Source organism: Lissotriton helveticus, chromosome 2_1 (assembly GCF_964261635.1).
Source record: "Lissotriton helveticus chromosome 2_1, aLisHel1.1, whole genome shotgun sequence".
NCBI classification, from domain to species: Eukaryota; Metazoa; Chordata; class Amphibia; order Caudata; family Salamandridae; genus Lissotriton; species Lissotriton helveticus.
Window position 1 is genome coordinate 97,817,476 of NC_136059.1, and position 20,160 is coordinate 97,837,635.

A 20,160-nucleotide genomic window follows, 5' to 3' on the forward strand; every position below is an offset into this window, starting at 1 on the left:
TATTTTTCTGCTCACCCACCAGTACATTTATTCAGTTATGTATGCATTAATCCATCCAAACAGTGTATGAAGGCATAATTAATCAATGTATTGGTGTTTCATCAAACTATCAATTCATTCATTCATAAAATCATCTTTATTCGGCTTTACCCAGCCATAAAAGAACACATCATTTCATAATAATAAAAATACAATACAAGGATCCAATGTAAATGCCGTAAACAAGGAAACAACTACAAACATAACACGCATCAGCAACACAATTCATAATTGGGTTTCAACAATAATCCAACTATCAATTCATTTTACATTGTTTACTTTTATACCCAAAGTATTCTCATGGTGTTACACCCTATAGCTATTCAGGTGTTTGTTCATCTCTGCACCCAAACATAACCCATCCATGCCACAGAAGCGCTCAGGATCACACAAAGCATGGGTTCGTACTTTCTTCTATTCCAGTATCATTCATCATTATCGCTCGGTCCCGAGACCGAGACGGCGAAGGTCGGAGGCAACTGCGACCAACATATTACTTTGCCCCTCTGTGTACACTTACAAGCTCAAGTATGTTTTGTGAATAGCACTCTCAAGTGGAAGTCCAAGAGACCTTGATCCTCATTTATGGATTGCAGTGGTATTAATTTATTTTATTTATTTATTTATACGGATTTTTGTACTGCAGACGATTCCCTAGATTGCTTTACATAAGAAACAGAGATCTAAAAAGGTCAATAATATACAATATCGAGGAACAGAGGTGAGCATCACATAAAGAAACAGTGCAAAATCGAATGCCAAAAAATATTTGTTGGCAGAAGAGAAATTAAATAAAATGTAATACAAATAGGAGGGCTTTCAGTTCAGATTTAAAGATGGTCAGTGAGGTATTGGTGCGTAAGCCTGGACGTAAAGCGCTCCAGTCACACTCCAAGAGAAGCACTGAACCCTACCGCATTCTTTTTTAAAGGTCAGGGATTCTAGAAGCAGAGACTCACCTTTTTGTGGTGTGCTAGGCAGGGTTCTCGCCAGATTTTTAGCATAGCCCCATTTAGATAAATGTAGTTGTCTTAAAAATCTGGCATGGGTCCAGCCCTCCAGGACCGACTTTGGAGAACCCTGTCTAGAGCCATCAGGTAGCTTTATCTTGGCAGCCAGGTACCGTTGAATGGAGGTGTGAATGACTCTGTGGTTGATGCAGGCTGGTTTGTAAATTGCTTTTCCTTCCATAGAAAGCCAGCAGAGCATTGACAGTACTGATGAGATATGGTCATTCCTTTTGTCCCCAGAGACGAAATGTGCTACAGCATCTAGAACTGCTTTAGTGGAGCTAGATGTATTTTGAGGAGACCAGTCATGAGAGTGCTGCATTGGAGGATTCTTGATAGCGCCAGTGCTTGTATCAGAATATTTAAGATCTTGGTACGCTATGAAGAGACAAATTCCCTATAGCAGATGCCATTGGAAGCAGTCGTTTTGGCCATGGTGTTCACTTGTCACTGTAGATTGAGGCGTTTGCCAAGGATGACTGCTTGGGATTTGGCACAGATGATGGTGGTAGGTTTGCTGTTCAGCCTGTGATTGAACCTTATGAGGTTGAACTGGCAGTGGTGAACGGTCGAAGATAAATTCTGTTTCAGATGCGTTCAATGCTGGGTAGTAATCCAGTCTTGAACTGGTTTAGAGCATTGGCAAGATCAGAAATGTAATTTGGAGTGGACGCCTCAAGATATATTTGAGTATCATCCGCATATTGATGATAAAGGATATGTGCGTTCTTTAGTAAGACTCCAAGGGCTTCGATGTACGAACTAAACATGGTCGGGGCTCAGACAGATCTCTGACAGACCCCTTGTAAGAAAGCACCCCGTTTTCAGAGTTATGATCCGTCCACTGGGTCGGAGGAGGCCCCATCTTCTCCCACAGGCCAAGGACCACCCACTTAAGTTAGAAATGCCCACCCACCGGCAGGAATTTCTTTGCTGAAAGTGCTTTGTTTTCATGGCTGAAGCACTTTAAGCAAAACCGAATGCCAGGCAGCCGCCATGTCCAGTCTAGATTTGTATTTTTTCTCCAGAAACAAACCCCAAATCCAGGTGTATTTCGATAGAAAAAATCAATGACCCTATTGCACATGGCCGTTTGTTCTTGGTGGTGGAAGCCATTGGTTGTTTCCCTGACCTGGTCCACATATCTGTACAGCAAACCTGTGCAAGGAATATAGGTATTGGGAAGTGCCCCCTGATTGAGGCAGGCCTCAACGCAGCAAAGGCAGCCGTCCAATGGCAGACAAGTCACTGACCACCTGCAAAGCCATCGCAGGCTCCACGGCTTGGCGGAGGAGAAGATCTATTAATTCATGGTGGGGGTCGTGCTCCACCACGCTTTCAATACGGCCCTTAGTGAATGGCGTAAAGAGAGACCTATAATGAAATACCACGCAAAGAGAGGGCTGCAGGATAGAAGAGAAATTCACAGCAGGGGTAGAATTAGGGCAGTGAAGAGGCCAATAATTTGCCACCACATAAGGCTGTAAGAGTTAGGAAAGAGTGAGAGGACATGCTCCGCAAAAGAAAACAATGGAACTCACTGACCAATACACAAGAGCAATTGACAATTAATGGAATACATAGCAATCTTTGCAATACATTCATGACATCACACCGATCAGGGCTAGAAACCAAAATCAGCCCCTGCAAAAATATTCAAGCCAACCCCACACTGCAGGATGCTGAGCTTAGAATGCGGCCCTGAAGGCATGGTTGGGTCCATGGCAACCAATCACAGCTCTGAAAGCAGCCCCAAGCCTGCAGCCTGCTGGGGAAATGCCAGGGTGGCAGAATGGCCAGTCTGGCAGCGAGCGAGATGGTACATTCCAACTTATTCCAAAGTAGTAGGGCCTGCACAACTTTAAAATCAGCATTAAAAACCTAAAGCAGGGCTCTCTAAAGTCGGTCCTGGAGAGTCCGGATCCATACCATATTTTTAGCATTTCCACATTGAGATAGATGTGGTTATCTTAAAAATCTGGCATGGATCCGTCCCTCTAGGACCGACTATGGAGAAGCCTGCCTAAAGCGAGAACCTTAATGCATCAATAAAACGATTACAGATGTAACATCGAGTAATAATTTCATGGTTACATTTATCGTACAAAGCGGGTTGAGTCAAGCCTTCCAGGAGAATCAGATTATCGTCTCTGTGCGGAGCGCTTGGCAAGGGCAGCGAGGCCGGCAATAAACATTCACGACAGCCTGTAAAGCAATGCCTGCCTTTTATTAACAAAATCACTGCCTGCTTCCGGTTCCAAAGAAACGCGATCTCTGCTTGTGGTAGTATGCACATGCGAGGCCCGGTACACAGCCCTTGCCATGACACAAGGAAGGCGGGAACCCCGGCCTGGCTCTCTGCCCAGGCGGACGGGATCTGGGACTCCGGCCTCCACCATTCTGGAAGTTTCTAGGTCTCGCTGCCTCTCGCGGAGTCCGCAGGGACACGCGGATTATTACAAGATGTTTCTAAGTGACTTTCTTCCTAGAGTGCGGTCTAGAGTTTTGAATGAGTGTGAGGGAATAAAGCCAAAAGTGTGTGAAGCGGCCTCACTAATTGTGTAAATAAACATTACCTCAGGCCCCGGGGAGAGCAATATTCGATTTATTTTGCAGGAAGGAATGCGCTGGCTTCTCTCTCTAGTGTGTGTCACTGTCTGGCGCCTGTTTCTGGGTTGCAGACAGCAGCTAAAAAGCAACGTGGTTGAAAAGACACACAGGAAAGTTGTACACACACGCACACAAACACTCTCTCTCTCTCTGCTTGAAAAGTACGCATGGAGAGGAAACAAAATCGCCAATTACATACCCCATGCTTGAAGAAATGAACACACAGCATTAGTACAATGTTCCAGCTAAAGGCATACCTGTCCCTCATATGAAGTTGGTGCACACAGCACAAATAAACACACTCCAGAAAATAAGAGGTTAATGTAGAATTGGTGCATCTGACACATGAAGGGGTTCATGCTTTAAAAATTCAGTGTGTGTGTGTGTGTGTGTGTGTGTGTACTTACACTCATACACACATGCATAACACACAAAATTGAGTTGAACATGACAAATTCACAGTTAATGTAGATGCGCACAAAGTACAACAATGCACTTCCAAAATCAAAGGTTGTGTAAAGAATGGATGTCAACTGAGACCGCGAAATGAACACTCAATGCTAATTGTAAGTACTCGTGACTAGAACTTTTCACACACCCAGTCAAAAGTGAAAGGTTGGAATTTAGCTGTGGGATTGTGGATGAATTCGAGCTCCCATTAGTGCATCTTGCTCATAGTAAGGCGGGAATGCCCTAAACAATGTGCTCTCCGAACTGGACTTGCAAATTGCTAACCGTCCAAGTTCGGACTCAAATTCCCTAATTCCGACCTACGTGGGCAGAGGTCACCAAACTACAGTGGCTTATATCTTCCTGCCCCCTGGATTGTTAGATATAGCCAAAGATTTCCAGGTTATTGATAACTCTCTGAGTGACCACTCCGCGCTGAGGATGCATCTTCATCTACCTAAATATAAGCACCAAAACATAGAAATAGTAAATATTCTTGCCCAGAATAACGTAGAACTAGGCAAACAGAATGGTTATACAATAAAATGGGAAAAAATTAACCCAACTGAAATCCCCAAAAAATTGGTTAAGTTGGCCTATCCCAATATAATCAAATGCTTGGACCTCTCGGTAAATTACGAAGAAGCCCTAGATAATTTCAAGCAAATTCTAGAGAAAATCAAGGGACTACTTTCGTCTAAGCTAACGTCCAAGCATTCCGGCAAGAAAGGGTGGTTCAATCATAATTGTACTACAGCCCTCACTAAACTAAAACTCGCCCTACACAATAAACCCAGAGATATGGGACAGATCCAACTTCTCAGACGTCAATACATCGGGGAACGCAAGTTAAGAACCAAAGAATTGAAGCAGAAACTTTGGGAAGATCTGCATAAGAGTGCTGTCTCAAAAAATAGTGAGGCCTTTTGGCGCACGGTTAGAGCTCCTTATCTCACTGACAATAATATCCCTAAGATCGAAGTAGCTATTGATGAAGAAACCTGGGTGGCCCATTTCACTAAGATTTTTAAAAATGACTCAATTATAGATTGTCCTGATAACATGCTTCCAAAAGTACATTACCCCATCTCGCTCCTCTTTGATATACCCGACCTGTTAGTGGCCTTGGAAACAAGTAAAACGGGGAAAGCCCCAGGCCCGAATGGGGTCCCAGTGGACTTTTTTAAACACAACTTGGACCTCTGGGCACCCATTCTCACAAGAGTATGCACTGCCGACGCTAACGAGGGAGTTCTGAATTCTTGGACTAGCTCCATCATGGTCCCCATATTTAAAAAAGGGGACCGCCAAGATGTGAAATGTTATCGCCCCATCTCATTGCTGGACACGCTCGGCAAGGTTGTGGGGAGAGTAATTTTAGAGCGACTTCAGCAATGGGCTGAGGAAAGAGGCATTATCTCCGACCTCCAATTCGGTTTTCGGGAGGGGTTCGGAACAGTAGAGCAGGCCCTGAATCTTAGTCTGATAATGGGTAAATACACACAGGCTAAGGAGAACATGATCTATATGGTCTATGTAGACCTATCCGCAGCTTTTGATTGCGTTTTGCACTCAAAACTGTGGATGGGCTTAAGTCAAATGGGAGTGGAACCCTCCCTCCTAGATTTTTTGAGGGAGCTCTATTCAGGAGCCTCGGCCAGAGTACGTTTTGGTCAGAATGGCGAGTTGACGGCACCGTTTGGAGTGGAGCGTGGAGTCAGGCAAGGATGCGTCCTGGCCCCCTTCCTCTTCTCACTCTACACCAACGGTTTGGAGGGGGAGATGTTGAGGGGGCCTCAGGACCTCCCACGTATAAAACAGCACCTGATTCCCGCTCTGCTCTACGCGGACGATGCCGTCATTCTCGCGCGTACTCCGCGCGAGCTACAGAACTCCCTGAATAGATACACGACATTCATGGGAGGCCTGGACCTACAGGTAAACGTCAAGAAAACGTTTGTCATGATAGCAGGTACCAAGAAAAAAGGAGTAAAAGAGATCTATCTCGATAAACAAAAACTCGAGGTTACTCCCCACTATCCGTACCTTGGTATCATGATAGACGAACGATTGACATGGAAGTCCGCAGTAGAGACAAGATGCCATCTATTCAAAAGATCAATAGCGGCCCTGATGAGTTTCTCTCAGAGATTGGGGAGAAGAGCCCCAGTGGAGTTACTGAAAATCTATAGTGCCAAATGTCAGGCCATTGCTCTCTATGGAGCCGGGGTCTGGGGACACAGGACACTAGCTCCATTCAAGTAGCAGAAAATGCCTTTCTAAGATTTTTTTTAGTTACTCCAAGAGGCACCTCAACCTATGCCTCACATTTGGAACTAGGAATTCCTTACCTGGAAGACTTGATCAAGATTCAACCATTGATGTGGCGGCGCATTTGGACATCTGTGAAAAATGCTTTGTCCCAGTCCATTGTAGCTGATACAATGGCCCTTGACAAGTCTTCTAAGGTAAGATGGCTTTCCTATATTAGAAACTTTTTCAAAGATCTTGGACTTGAGAAATACTATCTTCACCCAGAGACCATAGTAGACCTTCCGAAGAGAGCATTAAAACAACAAGCCCTCTGTCATCTAGAGACTCTGAGATTGGCTTCGGAATCTTTCAAACATGCGGTCATTCATGCGAACATGGTCCAAATAACGCACAGCATCCAGCCTTATCTAACATTACAGGTGACAACATATGATAGAATGCTGTTGACCAGATTTAGGTTGGATACATTTTTTAGACTGGTTGCGTTCCCTATGAAAAATGGATGGGTTTTAAGTTTTCCCCCTTGCCCCTGTGACGAGAAATCAATCCAGTCTAATTTACATGTTATCATGTTCTGCAAATTCCACCATGCACATAGGAAAATCTGGCTATTGCCTACATTGAGGAGTTGGGGCCTTAGACAATGCAGGCCGGCATTTCCTAGACTCCAAATGCTTGAATCTGAGTCTGTCTGTTATTTTGTTCTTAACTTTCTAAAATGTATCATGAAGCACAGGAAGAGTCTATAAAAAGTATTATATAATTACATCTTGAGGAAATGAAATGGATTGAAAATCCTCTTTTAGATAATGTTTTTATATGAACTTCTTTGAACTTATTTTTTTAAAAACGGTATATATGTGTAGAAAATGTAAATTGCTCTTTTTTATGTCTCTTTTATGGTTTTTCTTTGTGAAAAAGCCGAGTAAAGAAGTTTATATATATATATATATAATTTAGCAGGTTCATCAAATGACACCAATTACAAGTACCCTCGCCCACTGTAAAATGCCAGACTGTCAATACCTAAAATTCAGTATATATACGTTGCACAAAAACACATGAAGACACACAGTTTGCAGCCACACTATTGTCATACATAAATGTGTGCACACAACACAAACACGTGCCCCAGAACCATAAACATATGCTGAACACATGCTCTTTACACACAGACAATCCGTCTGCCAGAGTCTAAATGGGGCTCATAGTACGGAATGTAGTAAATGTATGAACTCAGAGCATTAATGATTCTTTCATTCTACTTCTAGGAAATGGGAGGGTGGAGACCCCGGTGTGGCTAATCAGAAAACCCCAACAAGCTTGTTGTTGACTCCAGAGAAGAAGTTTCACAGTTTTGGATACACAGCAAGAGATTACTATCATGATCTGGACCCGGAGGAGGCGAGAGAGTGGCTCTACCTGGAGAAATTCAAAATGAAGATTCACAGCACCAGTGTAAGCTGAGAATTCGGGATTTTTGGGTCAATTCACAACATTATTTGCACACAAAAGGTTTACTTTGGCGTGCAAAAGAGTTAATTTTGCTTTCAGAAATTCCACACCTTGATTTGGATCAAGATTTTCTGATTATCCAAAATGCATATTCAATTTTCAGCTAGGCACAATCCACATGCCCAGTAAATTTTGCACAGGTTTCGGGATTGTGGGGCTTGAGTGATGCCAGGAAAGCCATTGAAAGGCAGTGTGGGCCTTCTAGTCATTTACAAAATGTGCCAATGCTCTTCACACCCAATTTGCACATCTTCATTTAGTGGCAGAAAATAATGGATTAAGGGCCAGATGTAGGAAGGCAGATAGCGGTCGGTAACGGCCGAAATGGCCGTTACCGACCGGTATTTTGATTTTGGGATGTAGGGGCATGTTAAAATACAGATTCAGTAATTTTACCGATTCGGTAAAATACCGACTCTGTAAAATTACCGAATCTGTATTTTGACATGTAGGTAGCACTTAAATCAGTGCTACAGGGGTTTAAGAAGTCGTTATTTACCACCAACTAGAAGTTGGTGGGAAATAATGAAAACCCTTTCAAAAGCATTTGTTTTGCTTTTAAAACAGTGCCATGATGCACAATTGAGGGGTGCAACAGGGTGTCAAAGTGACAGCCTGCCACTCTTCTATGTTTCCCCCAATTACCGAATCGGTATTTACCGATTCGGTAATTGCCATTCATTCCTATGGGCCTCAAGGCCCATAGGAATGAATGGCAATTACCGAATCAGTAAATACCGATTCGGTAATTACCGAATCATACCGATTCGGTAATTAATTCGGTAAAATTACCTACATCCCGATTGCCAGTTCTTAACTACAGAATCGGTATGATTCGGTATTTAAGAATCGGTAATCTGGGATTACCTACAACTGGCCCTTAGGGCCAGATGTAGGTAATTTTATTTTACCACTTCTTAAATACCGAATCATACCGATTCGGTATTTAAGAAGTGGTAAAATAGAGGGGGGGAGATGTAGGTATTTCAGATTCGGTAAATACCGATTCGTTAAGATACGGTATTTACCGATTCTGTAAATACCGATTCGGTATTGCCCATTGATTCCTATGGGCCTTGCAGCCCATAGGAATCAATGGGCAATACCGATTCTGTAATTACAGAATCGGTAAATACCGATTTTAGCAAGGGTGCAGGGGGTGTCACTTTGACACCCTCTGGCACCCCAAAAATAGGCATGTGCGCCATGTGGCACACAGACATGCCCTAAGGGCATGTCTGTGTGTCACATGGCACAGATGTGCATGCACACATGTGCATGCACACCTGGATTCGGTATTTTACCACCCAATTGGATTGGGTGGTAAAATACCGATTCTTAAAGCCCTGTGGCACTCTGACATGTGCCAGCTACATCTGCATTTACAGAATCGGTATTTTACCGAGTCTGTATTTACCGATTCGGTAATTTTACCGAATCGGTAAATACAGAATCGGTAAAATACCGATTCTGTAAATGCATGCCCTACATCTCAAAATCCAATTACCGGTCGTTAACGGCCGAATTCGGCCGTTACCGACCGGTAATTGGCCACCTACATCTGGCCCTTAGGGCCAGATGTAGGTAATTCCTATTTACCGACTCTTAAATACCGACTCATACCGAATCGGTATTTAAGAGTCGGTAAATAGGAAGGAGGCAGATGTAGGAAAAAAATTACCGATTCTGTAAGAGTCGGTATTTACCGAATCTGTAAATACCGATTCGGTATTTCACATTGATTCCTATGGGCCTTGAAGCCCATAGGAATCAATGTGAAATACCGATTCGGTATTTACAGATTCGGTAAATACCGAATCCTGCAAGGGTGCAGGGGGTGTCACTTTGACACCCTCTAGCACCCCAAGTACAGGCATGTGTGCCATGTGGCACACAGACATGCCCTAAGGGCATGTCTGTGTGTCACATGGCACAGGTGTGCATGCACAGATGTGCATGCACACCTGAATTCGGTATTTTACCACCCAATAGGATTGGGTGGTAAAATACCGACTCTTAAGGGCCTGTGGCACTCTTTGGAGTGTCACCTACATATGGATTTACAGAATCGGTATATTTACCGAGTCGGTAAAATACCGAAGTGGTAAATTTACCGAATCGGTAAATATACCGATTCTGTCAATTCAGACCCACCTACATCTCAAAAGCCAAATACCGGTCGGTAACGGCCGAAATCGGCCGTTACCGATCGGTATTTGGCGACCTACATCTGGCCCTTAGTGTTTTAAATGGCCATGAAAATAACCAGATCACCCCTCTATTTCACTGAGCATTCTGGGAAGGATTTCCCACCATGGAAAGCTATTCTGTAGTGGGGAAGTGTGGTCTAAGATATGGTACTGATGTATGAATACGGGAACAGCAGATAATAGTGCATGAGCCATTACATTACAATTTGGCAGCCGCTATAGGTGGAAAAAGCTACTTATCACTTGACTATCATCCTTGAGCGGAAGGGAGCGCAGAATGGCACAGTTGTCACTTCACTGGATGCTATTAACCATACTTTGTGGTAGTTCTATGAGGCTTTGCATTCCCAGCAGCTGAGTGTGTATCCTGACCATGTTGTAGAATTATTTGAGGAGGCAGAGATACAACCTCACAGCCTTCTACATAAGTGCTAGCTTATATTGAGTAAATTGATCTCCCAATAAGGAAGCAAGAGAGAAGAATGGGATATCACTAGAGGTAAGATCCCAAGGGTAGAGGGTCTCCTGGCTGAATTCTACTCAGTGCTTCAGGACTTACCTTTATAACAAGACTCTTGTTAAGGTGTAATACCCGCCCACACAGAGAGGTAACAAGAATTTTTATTGCAAAACCTTGACGAAAAATCCTTTTGATTTTGTGGTTTATCGACTTTCGTCAATTAATCAATATTAGGGTAGACATCATAATCTAAAGTACAATATTAGTGGAGCTGGTAGGTCATTTTCATCTAGTTATTAGAATAGCAAATAAGGTTTGTGCTGGGACAGATTGAATGTGGGTGGTCTGTTCCTTGCCCTTGTTGTAATTCCAAATCTTCATAGTGAGAATTATTTAGCCTATGTGGATCTTTATGAAGCCGGTGCGGTGAGCATATGGGGCAGAACATTTGTCCTGAAATAGGTCAATGAAATATATGAAAATCTACACCTAAGACATGTAACAAATGCTGTGATTTAAGAAAGCACCTCGAGATCCTCACGGGTGATTTGCCGCACTTTAGAAATGCTCGATTGATTGAAAGCCGGCCTATTCAGAATGGAATCCATCAGAGCTCTCTGCTTCCCCCCTGGGTTTTGCTGTTGTTGGACGCCAAGCTAAATTAATCAATAAAATTCATTTGTACCTGGGGATCATCGTGCTCTCTTTTCATTACATGAGAACAGCCTATGACTTCACTACCTGTCGAATCGAACCATGTCAACTCTATCACCTAAATATATCAGCACGTCGAAGGGCGTGAAATGAATTGATGAAGCATAGAATTTGATTCGTGCAAGTTGGAGGTATCTTTTGATTTCTACTTTTTCTAGCTGAGTAGATTCCACTGGCAAAAACCTTAATACTTTCCAATTTATCTGTCAGTTGGTGGTGAACCTAATAACAATCATGATATTTGAGGCCTATATTTGCAGGTCATAAGGAACCTATCACTACGTTTAAGTGAGATGGATGGTCACTTAAGGTACCTTATCAAACCCTCTTCCATCCATGGAGAGAGGAGGCTTTAACTCATCAGAACTCATGTGTTATTTTTACATCACTCATTTGTAACCTTTGATGCAGTGGTAATGGAATAAGGCGTGAGGCCTACCGATTAGGAAGACTAATAATGTTGACATATACAATGAGGTAGCAAATGTCCTGTCTTCCATTTGTTGCAAATATTACCCAGGGTGACTCGGAGTATGAATACGATCTGGTGGAGTGTGTCTGGCAACAATGGTTACGTTGCCACAGGCTGGTATGGAGGAATAGAGCATAAAGTGCATCTGAAGAGCAAGCGGGCGAGACCTGTAGGTAGATTACAAGTGTGGTAGGTGACTTGCAAGCAGGCTAGGTTTTTTTGTGGGTTCAGATCAGTTTTCTCAGCCTGGTAACTGTTGGTGTGGGTTTGTGTTTTTCTAAATTTGTTTTACCTTTTAACAATTTGGAAGAAAATTCTATTCCCCTATAAAAGATTCCAACATGGCTACTTTTTGGTAATCTCCAAAAATATTATGTTTTATTTAAGATTGCATCTCCTAGCCTAACTCATTGATCCAACATCAACACATGTTTGGAGTATGACAAATAGAAGGATAAAGGTTATTAATAATTAGCAGCGAGAAGAGGTGCATCATGGGATAGACTTTTGCGAATCCAAGAATGAAAACAAGCATCACACATGCATATAGCCGATTAAAATGTTTGCTTGCTGTTAAGACTGAGTTAAATTAGGTATGCGGCACAGTTGAGAGCCCACTGCTACACTTATTTCACTCTGTTTGAAAAGTGCATGGGTGCTGGCCAGCAAGGTAGTAACACTACCACCACATGCACTGCTGTGGCTTCAAATATGAAATTATACTGGATTAAAACATACAGATTATGGCAATGATCTATTTTTGGACCTCCCATTGGCTTAGACTTGTTGAGTGGAAGTGAGTTGAAAAGAGGAGATACCCTGCTTAGTATTTTGTGGGATGGAATTGGTTCTTATAAAGCGCATGGCTACCCGGAAGCATCCCAGCGCTGAGCGGAACCAGAATAAGCAACCAAAATTTAGGGGAAGAGCCAGGTCTTCAAATGCTTTCGGAAAATGAGGTGGTTAGGTTGGGATGAGGGAACATTCTTACATGTGGCTGCAACGTAAGCGGCAAGTGCAGAGAAGCTGCACAGAACATATATACAATGTTGGGTGGTTTTGTCTTTTGGGTCCCACACAAGACCAGTTAAGTAAAATAACAGTGCAAGACATTGTGTCCCACAGTACCTTGCCAGAATGCTTATCTCCTAATCTTCAGAATTAGCTTCCTTGAGCCTGGTCCAACCCTTCTGCGCTCTGGCTTCCTTCGGATGACATTTCCCAGGGCTGAGCAGCAGGCTAAACATGACGTCTGCTGTATTATCTCTGATGAGCAGCCATGAGAACACGGCCATGCAGGCGATATATACCGCGTCTCTCCAGCCAATGTTCAGCCAAACGCCCATGGTCAAAGAGTCCATTGATGGAGTCACCTGGACCTCACCAGATGTGAACTTGCATCCTCCTGTAGGTCACATCTGATTCTGCGTCTTAGAGTTTGTTAGTTAAACAGATATATCCCCCTTTTCTTCTATCATTTTTGATCAGGGTCCCTGCAGACGCCCTCAGGGTGCTTGTGGTGGGTAGGTCCTCTGTGCACATGAAGATGCGACGGGGTCCGAAAGGAGTCAACACCACGATACACTTAAGTTTTGGTTTGTTAGCACATTCCTGTTCTCTTTCGAGTGCAGGGTCTTCAATAGAATAAATGTTTTATTGTGAATAGAATAGTTGTGAGCCTAAGAGCGGATCCTAATTGGATCACCATAAAGTGCTGTGCAGTAAAGTGGGGATACAAGTGCCGTCTTGACGGGATGGAGTTTCAGATATGTGTGTGTCTCTTTTTTAGGTCTGGGTGCAACCAAGACCTTTAAAAAAATAAAATCTTAAAAAATAAAATCATATATACATACATAGAGGAGCTTTGAGTCAGTAGTTTTCATCCTTGGGTCTATTATTTTTTCCCTGGGCGTTCCCTCTGTGTAGTAATGCAGCGGTGGGCGGAGTTTCATTTTTTTTTTTTTAATGGGTTTGTTTTCGTGCCCGTTCCCACCCCCTCCCGCTGTCCGTGTCCCACTGGAAGTCCATGGGCGTGCCTTGCCGTTCCTGCCCCCCCTCGCCCACCCGGCATCTGGACCGTTTTGTGGTGGACTTGTGGGCCGATCGAGTGCCCACCTCGATTGATGGTTATCTTTAAAGAGCCGGTGCCCATCCGGCATTTGCCCGTAAAAATCAGCCCCCGCCTGCCTACCTAAGGAGAAGGGCCGCTGCGCTGCCCGCAGCGACCCGGAAGTGGTTGGCCGGCCGGCCGGCCAATCCCAGCGCGGCCGGCCGGAAGTGCCCGCCCCCGCAGCCCGGGAGGAAGAAAGAAGAAGCATGGCGGCCGGTTTGCAGGGCTCCCGTGATGCGAGGGAGCCCTGCTGCATCTAGGAGATCCCAGGAGGAGAGGAACCCCGCCCGCGGCCCCAAAGCGACCGCCGGAGGAGTGCTGCAGGGAGCAAGGCTCCCGTGTGAGGAGGAGAGCCCCGCCCGCCAGAAGACAGTCGATGAGTGCGGGTGCTTTCAAAGAGCATTCTTGCCGTGTGGATAGCTGTTGTGGAACAAACACATTTTAAAGTGGGTTAATGTCCTTGCTATGAGTGAGTATACATCCAGGCACTTTCAAGAGCAGAGACTTAGAGTAGTTATTTCTTTAATGTCCGAATCTCAAGGTTCTGATTTCAGTCTTTTCAGCAGATGTACTGTCTGCTCCCAAATATGGATCTGGGAGACTCTCAGGTCAGAAACTAATCGGAAGAATTGCTAACATTATCTTCTCAGTTGCAACCTGCCCAGGTTAAGTTATTTCAGGGATCTCGCAGTGGTGAGAGTTAGGCCCTTCCATCTATTGTCCATCCAGGTCTTTAATAGTTGGTAGAGGGGGTGTGGGAGTTTATCTAGAGAGAGGATAGGCCTCCATCTCTAGGGCCTCGCACCTTTTTATCCCCCTTCTGTAACTTTGGGCGGGGACCGGGTTCCCAACATGCCAAACTCCAAGAGCTTTGTCCCCTCCTCCATGTACACCACCACTGTCGGGGGTGGATACAGCTTGCAGCCTTGTAAGCGTTTTCTGCCAGTGGCGATGTCGCTTCATTGGTGCTGGCTGATGCAGTCAATCATTTGTGCCATACTAGCCCCAGTGGCCTGGCTGCATATTACTTAACCCAAAGTTCTACTCTACTACCCATCCGGACACAAACCTCCTGAGAGTCATCTTTTCTCACCTCAGATCTGCTGTTGCCCTTACCATTGGGTAGTGCTTTCCACGGGCACCACAAGTTGTCCAATAGATCCATGTCTTCGCCAGGGTTGCAGGAACAGATGCATCTCAATTGTGCTGCCTTTTCCTCGATGTTTGTGGTCCTGCATTCAGAGCTCAGCTCTCCTTCCAGTTGATGGCCTACAGTGAGCCTATACAAGTTGCAGATATCGGGCATCTCAGAGGTTTATTTTATTCTGCAGTCTGGTTCTTTACATATCATCCATGGCCGACAAACGTAAACTTATTGTGCTGGGTCGAGTGAGGTTTAATACAATTCGATGTTGACAGATTCTGGGAGATAATGCCAGAGCAGTGCAGTTATGTGGTCATTTGGTGGCGGGCTGTGCCACTCATTCAGCAATTTTATTATCTCACTGATAAGATTCAATATGGCCTCTTTATAGCATATCATTCCCTTAACTTAAATAGGGAAGATACCGAAACCATTAAACATGGAGAACGCCTATCTCCACATTCACAAAGGTTCCTGTGTTTCTGCATTAAGGGTCTCTTGATTTTCACTTTCAAATCCTACTCTTTTTGCTGGATTCGCCAACAAGGATGCTTGTTAATGTGCTGGAGCCCCTTTTAGGTCTCCGTCATGACCAACAAACTGTGTCCATCCACACCTGAACAACCTGGTTGGTCATTCCCATCCCAGTCTCTGACGGCATCTAGCGGAAAGACATTGTAGGAATAGTGACATAGTAACAAATTACACAAAGTTGTTGGAAGTGACTGATCCTTTGGAAAAGTTAGAGCTATTAGCAATGTAAATGACAATGCCATTTATTTATCTGTTTTCAAAACCAACACATAAATACAAATTTTGTCATTTACAATGCCAATAGCTCAAACTTTTCCAAAGGCGAAACCGTTGCATTGTTAATGCTTGTTTCTATTTTGTATTGCTTCTCTTGATGGAACAAGACTATGGTTAGTTGAAATTGCATATACATAAACATTGGGTCAAATTGTTTAAATTGCCATCAATATTCATAAAAGTCGGCTTTTAGAGCAAAATGTGATTTGCCGGGTGTAGGAGGATGGATATCTGACTATGGTTACCCCCAACTTTTTGCCTAGTGTTTAGCTGGTTTTCGACTTAGTTGGCCTGGGATCCTGCTAATCAGGGCCCCAGGCTATCTGCTCTCACTGTAAAATGGACTCCATGTACTTTAGGTAAATCTCCAATTGGATGTTGGGTCACCTTGTGAGCCCCTGTATAGTGTACCCAGGGCATAGGTGCATCCAAGGCCTACCAGGGGCTGCAGCATGTATTATGCCACCCCTGGCTGGCCATTCAGATTGACACAACTGGCTGATCACTCAGCTGGGGCAAGGTCGTGTAATCACCCCTTGCTTAGGTATAGTATTCCTATACCTAACATTATATATGGACACATAGATACCTATAAGTCACTCCTATGGCAGGCCTTAACAATCCTGAAGGCAGAGTGCTTGGTTCTATGTGATATGAGGCTCTAGCATGAGCTGAGCCTGTCTGCAGCTTTCGGAACCATGTCCTTATAGCTGTTCTATGATATAGCCATACCATATACTCTTAAGTGCATTATAATCCTCGCGGTTATTGCTAACTTTGGTTTGGCTTTATCAAAACATGTCGTGTAAGGTGTCATACACTTTGGAATACTACCCCCTCGCCAGTTCTGGCGAGGGGGTAGCATTCCACCCTTCGAGAGGGAGAAGACATGTTGTTCCTGTTAATCCCGGTTAAAGTTAACCAGAGCCTCAGCATCACAAAATGGATGCTGCTGCCACAGACACAAGTCTGACCTCCTCCCCATTGACACAAAACAGCCTAGACCACACGAACAGAGGGCAGGGGGAGGCCCAGTCCCAGGATGGTGCGACACACGGAGACCCACCATAGAGAAGGGATGACATAGATCCAACCTTATGTTTATACCTTCTCCCTTTTTTTTCTTTGACCCGGCAGCGAGAGGGGGGAGGGGGGGGGGACTTGTGGGTGGGGGGTTGGGGATTGGGGAGGTGGGAGGGGGGAATGGCGAGCTCTTATGTGCTTCAATATTGTTCTTCTTTCTATGGACAAAGGCACTGGACAAGAATGGATAAAATGCACCTCATTATCCTTGCCATTTACCAGACTTAATAGATGGTTTTTTTTTCACATATGAAGCGAATAGGACGAATATGTCGGACTCAATTGTATACATATCCATGTTGTTCTGCCCTGCTATAAGTATGTAACCTTGCTATGCAATTTTGTTTATTAAAGGTTTTTGAAAATTAAAAAAAAAAAGTCTGACCTCCTGCTGCTGGGAGTCCTTCCAGCGAGGGAGGCTTGGACAATAGGTTTCCTGTCTTGGGAGGTGCTAGCACCACCCCAGACAGGCCATAGTGTATTAGGGCAGGGAGAGCTGAATGAAATGAGACACTGCCTGGGGCACACAAGGTGTCCCATGCATAGCCCGGTTCAAACCAGTTGCTGGGGCACTCCAGCCCCAGCTCTGGCACGAAACTGGACAAAGGGAAAGGGGTGTAACCACCCCCTTCCCTGGTCCCACCCATAGGAGGGACCTAGCAAGTAATCCAGCCCCTCAGATTAGTATATAGATAGGAGCTGAGTCAAGAGACTTTAGATTAATCCTGAACTGAAACTTGTAACGAAACTCTGGACCTTCGACATTCTACTGCAACTAGAAGACTGAAGAATCTCCCTTGTGGTCAAGGAGTGACCACCCTGTGCAAACAGGCACCATCCAGCGATCGGCGGTTTACTTTGTCAACGCTCCTGCCGGAGCCCGAGCACAGAGTCCGACAAGAGCCAGACTTCTAGACTTCTTTGACCCCGATCCACAGTCCATGCAAAGCTGAGACCTGTGGGGGCGACGAGACACGTGGGACCGGCCATCTTGAATAACCTGCCTGCTCTTTGCTACTTGTGCAGCTTCTGAGGCACCCTCGAAGTTGTGCATTGGGGATTGAGAAGCCCCAGCCCCGAGCACCCTCTGCACCGACGCACAGCCCTCCACACTCCACGAGTGCCGGGTGGGGCCTGTTTGTGTTTTTGTGCTGTCCGGTTACTTGCCCGTTGTCTAGTGGCCTCTGTGACGACGAACCTTTGAATCTGAACCACCTGCCTGGTTGCTCCAGGTGGGCCCCTGCTTCCCTGCAAAGGAGAAGCCCCCTAGACCTTGCTGGTCTAACTCGATGCGGATGTATGACATTACAACGCATGCTTTTACCACGCATGCCTTTACAACGCGGTTTTTACAACGCATAGTGCTTTGGGGTGCTGGATAGTGAATAGTTTAATTTACTATTCCAACTCCAGTCCCCGTGGACACTAGGGAAGGTCTTGGATAGTAAATTAAACTTATTCCCTATCCTAGAGCGCCCCCCAGCGCAATGCGTTGTAATGGTTTGCGTTGTAAAAGTTGCATCGTAAAGGCACTGCGTGGTAAAAGTTGCGTTGTAAAGGATGTTTCCCACTCAAAGTGAATATTCGATTCCTGCATGGGTTGCATTTGCCAAGGCCTGTTGACTCCAATCCGGAAGCCGACGCCGCCAAAAGCGAGATTCTTTGTGGGACAGTCCGTATCCAGCTCCTGGTCGTCGTCGACGCCTCCTGGTCCATGTGGCTGCAGAGTCAAGCTTCACAACATCACCTGATTGCTTCGCGACATCGCCTGGTTCCTTCCTGGTAACTGGTTAGTGACCCAGACTCTGTCCCCTCTGCTTTCAGGTACTCTTCATCCTCGATCCGCCCTTGGATCCAACCGGACACTTCTCTCCTGGTCGCCTGCAGCATCTTTTTACAGGTCTCCATAGGAATCAGCGACGAAACCCGACACAACTTGACACCTATGCACCCGGCTCCTGTGGGTGAGGTAACGCGGGCACTCCGGTGCTCCTGTGGGTATTGACTATCCTAGTGTCCTAGTTTTCAGTGGCTTTCTCCTGGTACATCCGGAAGTGTCCTAAAAGAAGTAGTTTCTAAATTTTACGTTCCCATTGTTTCCCTATGGTAACTCGCGTGTGCGAATGGACACTGCACACGCATCCCGTGGGCCTCCTTCTCCCTAACTCTTGTTAGCTCAGCGTAGCCCCAGCGATTCCCTAGGCCCTAGGCCTATCCTGTGTTCGTGACTTGGTTCTTATACCACTATTTTAGTATATGGTCTTCAGCGCCCCTAGGGCACGACTGTATTTTGTGCAACGTATTGTATGATAGTTGAGTAACTTGTTATGTGCTTTAGCCTCTGACCTCTTGAAGAGTTCAGAGGGGTTGTGTTTATAATAAATACATATATATATTTTATATATAACCTGTGTGGTGTCCTTTCATTTGGTATTCAAGGGGTTACATATGGTAAAACAGCTTGCTTCACATGCTCTCTGAAGTTTTAGCCTAAGACTGCTTTGTCCATGCTACCACTAGGATAGCTGGACTATAAGGTTGACTTACAACCATCACCATAAGGGTTGTTTGGACTGGTGCAAGGTGCTCACTAGAATAGTGAACATCATATACCAGGCCAACTTCTCACACCGGGTGTCCCATGTACCTTTTTAGAGACAAGAGATCACCGCGTAAAACAGTCTTGTAAGGCACTAGCAGGACACAGCTTTATGCACAACATGTCTCATGGCAAGACATATATTCAACGCAAATCAGCCTCTTGTGTGCAAAAAATTATACAAAATTGTGTAATTTGCAAATTTCACTGGCGTAATTAAGGTTTTGCCAGGGCTTAAGCAAGACCTTGCTTCTTGCAGTCACACACTTGTCATCCCATGAGAAAGAGAACTTCCAGACATCTCTAAAAGCACCACACTCCAGCCACACATTTCAGGTATTCCTACAGTGCTAAGCACACAAAGCATCTTGTGGTGTTGTGTGTCAGCTCAGATCTTTCTTAGGGCTTGCAGAATATTATTCAAAATTTATTCCCCTGTTCTCAGATAAGACTGTTAGCATGAGGAACTTGATGAAGAAGAATGTCCAATTTCTTTGGGATGATAATTGCAAAAAATAATTTTTATTGCTAAAGAAAAATATCGTATCTGCACCTGCATTAGCAACGTTTAATACTGCTAACTGTTCATTTATCATCACTGATGCTAGTAATGTAGGAGTTGGTGCAGTATTAATGCAACGTCAAAAAGGTCAATTGGTG

At 44.7% G+C, this 20,160-nt stretch overlaps 1 protein-coding gene across 1 annotated transcript in view; it reads left to right on the plus strand.

Annotated features, from left to right (window-relative positions):
• HSPA12B (heat shock protein family A (Hsp70) member 12B) overlaps nt 1–20,160 on the plus strand; it is a 220,093-nt gene that overhangs the window by 74,809 nt on the left and 125,124 nt on the right. Inside the window, exon 4 of the mRNA XM_078674545.1 lies at nt 7,655–7,841. Coding sequence (XP_078530671.1) covers nt 7,655–7,841 — 187 coding nt within the window. The remainder of the gene's footprint in view (nt 1–7,654; nt 7,842–20,160) is intronic.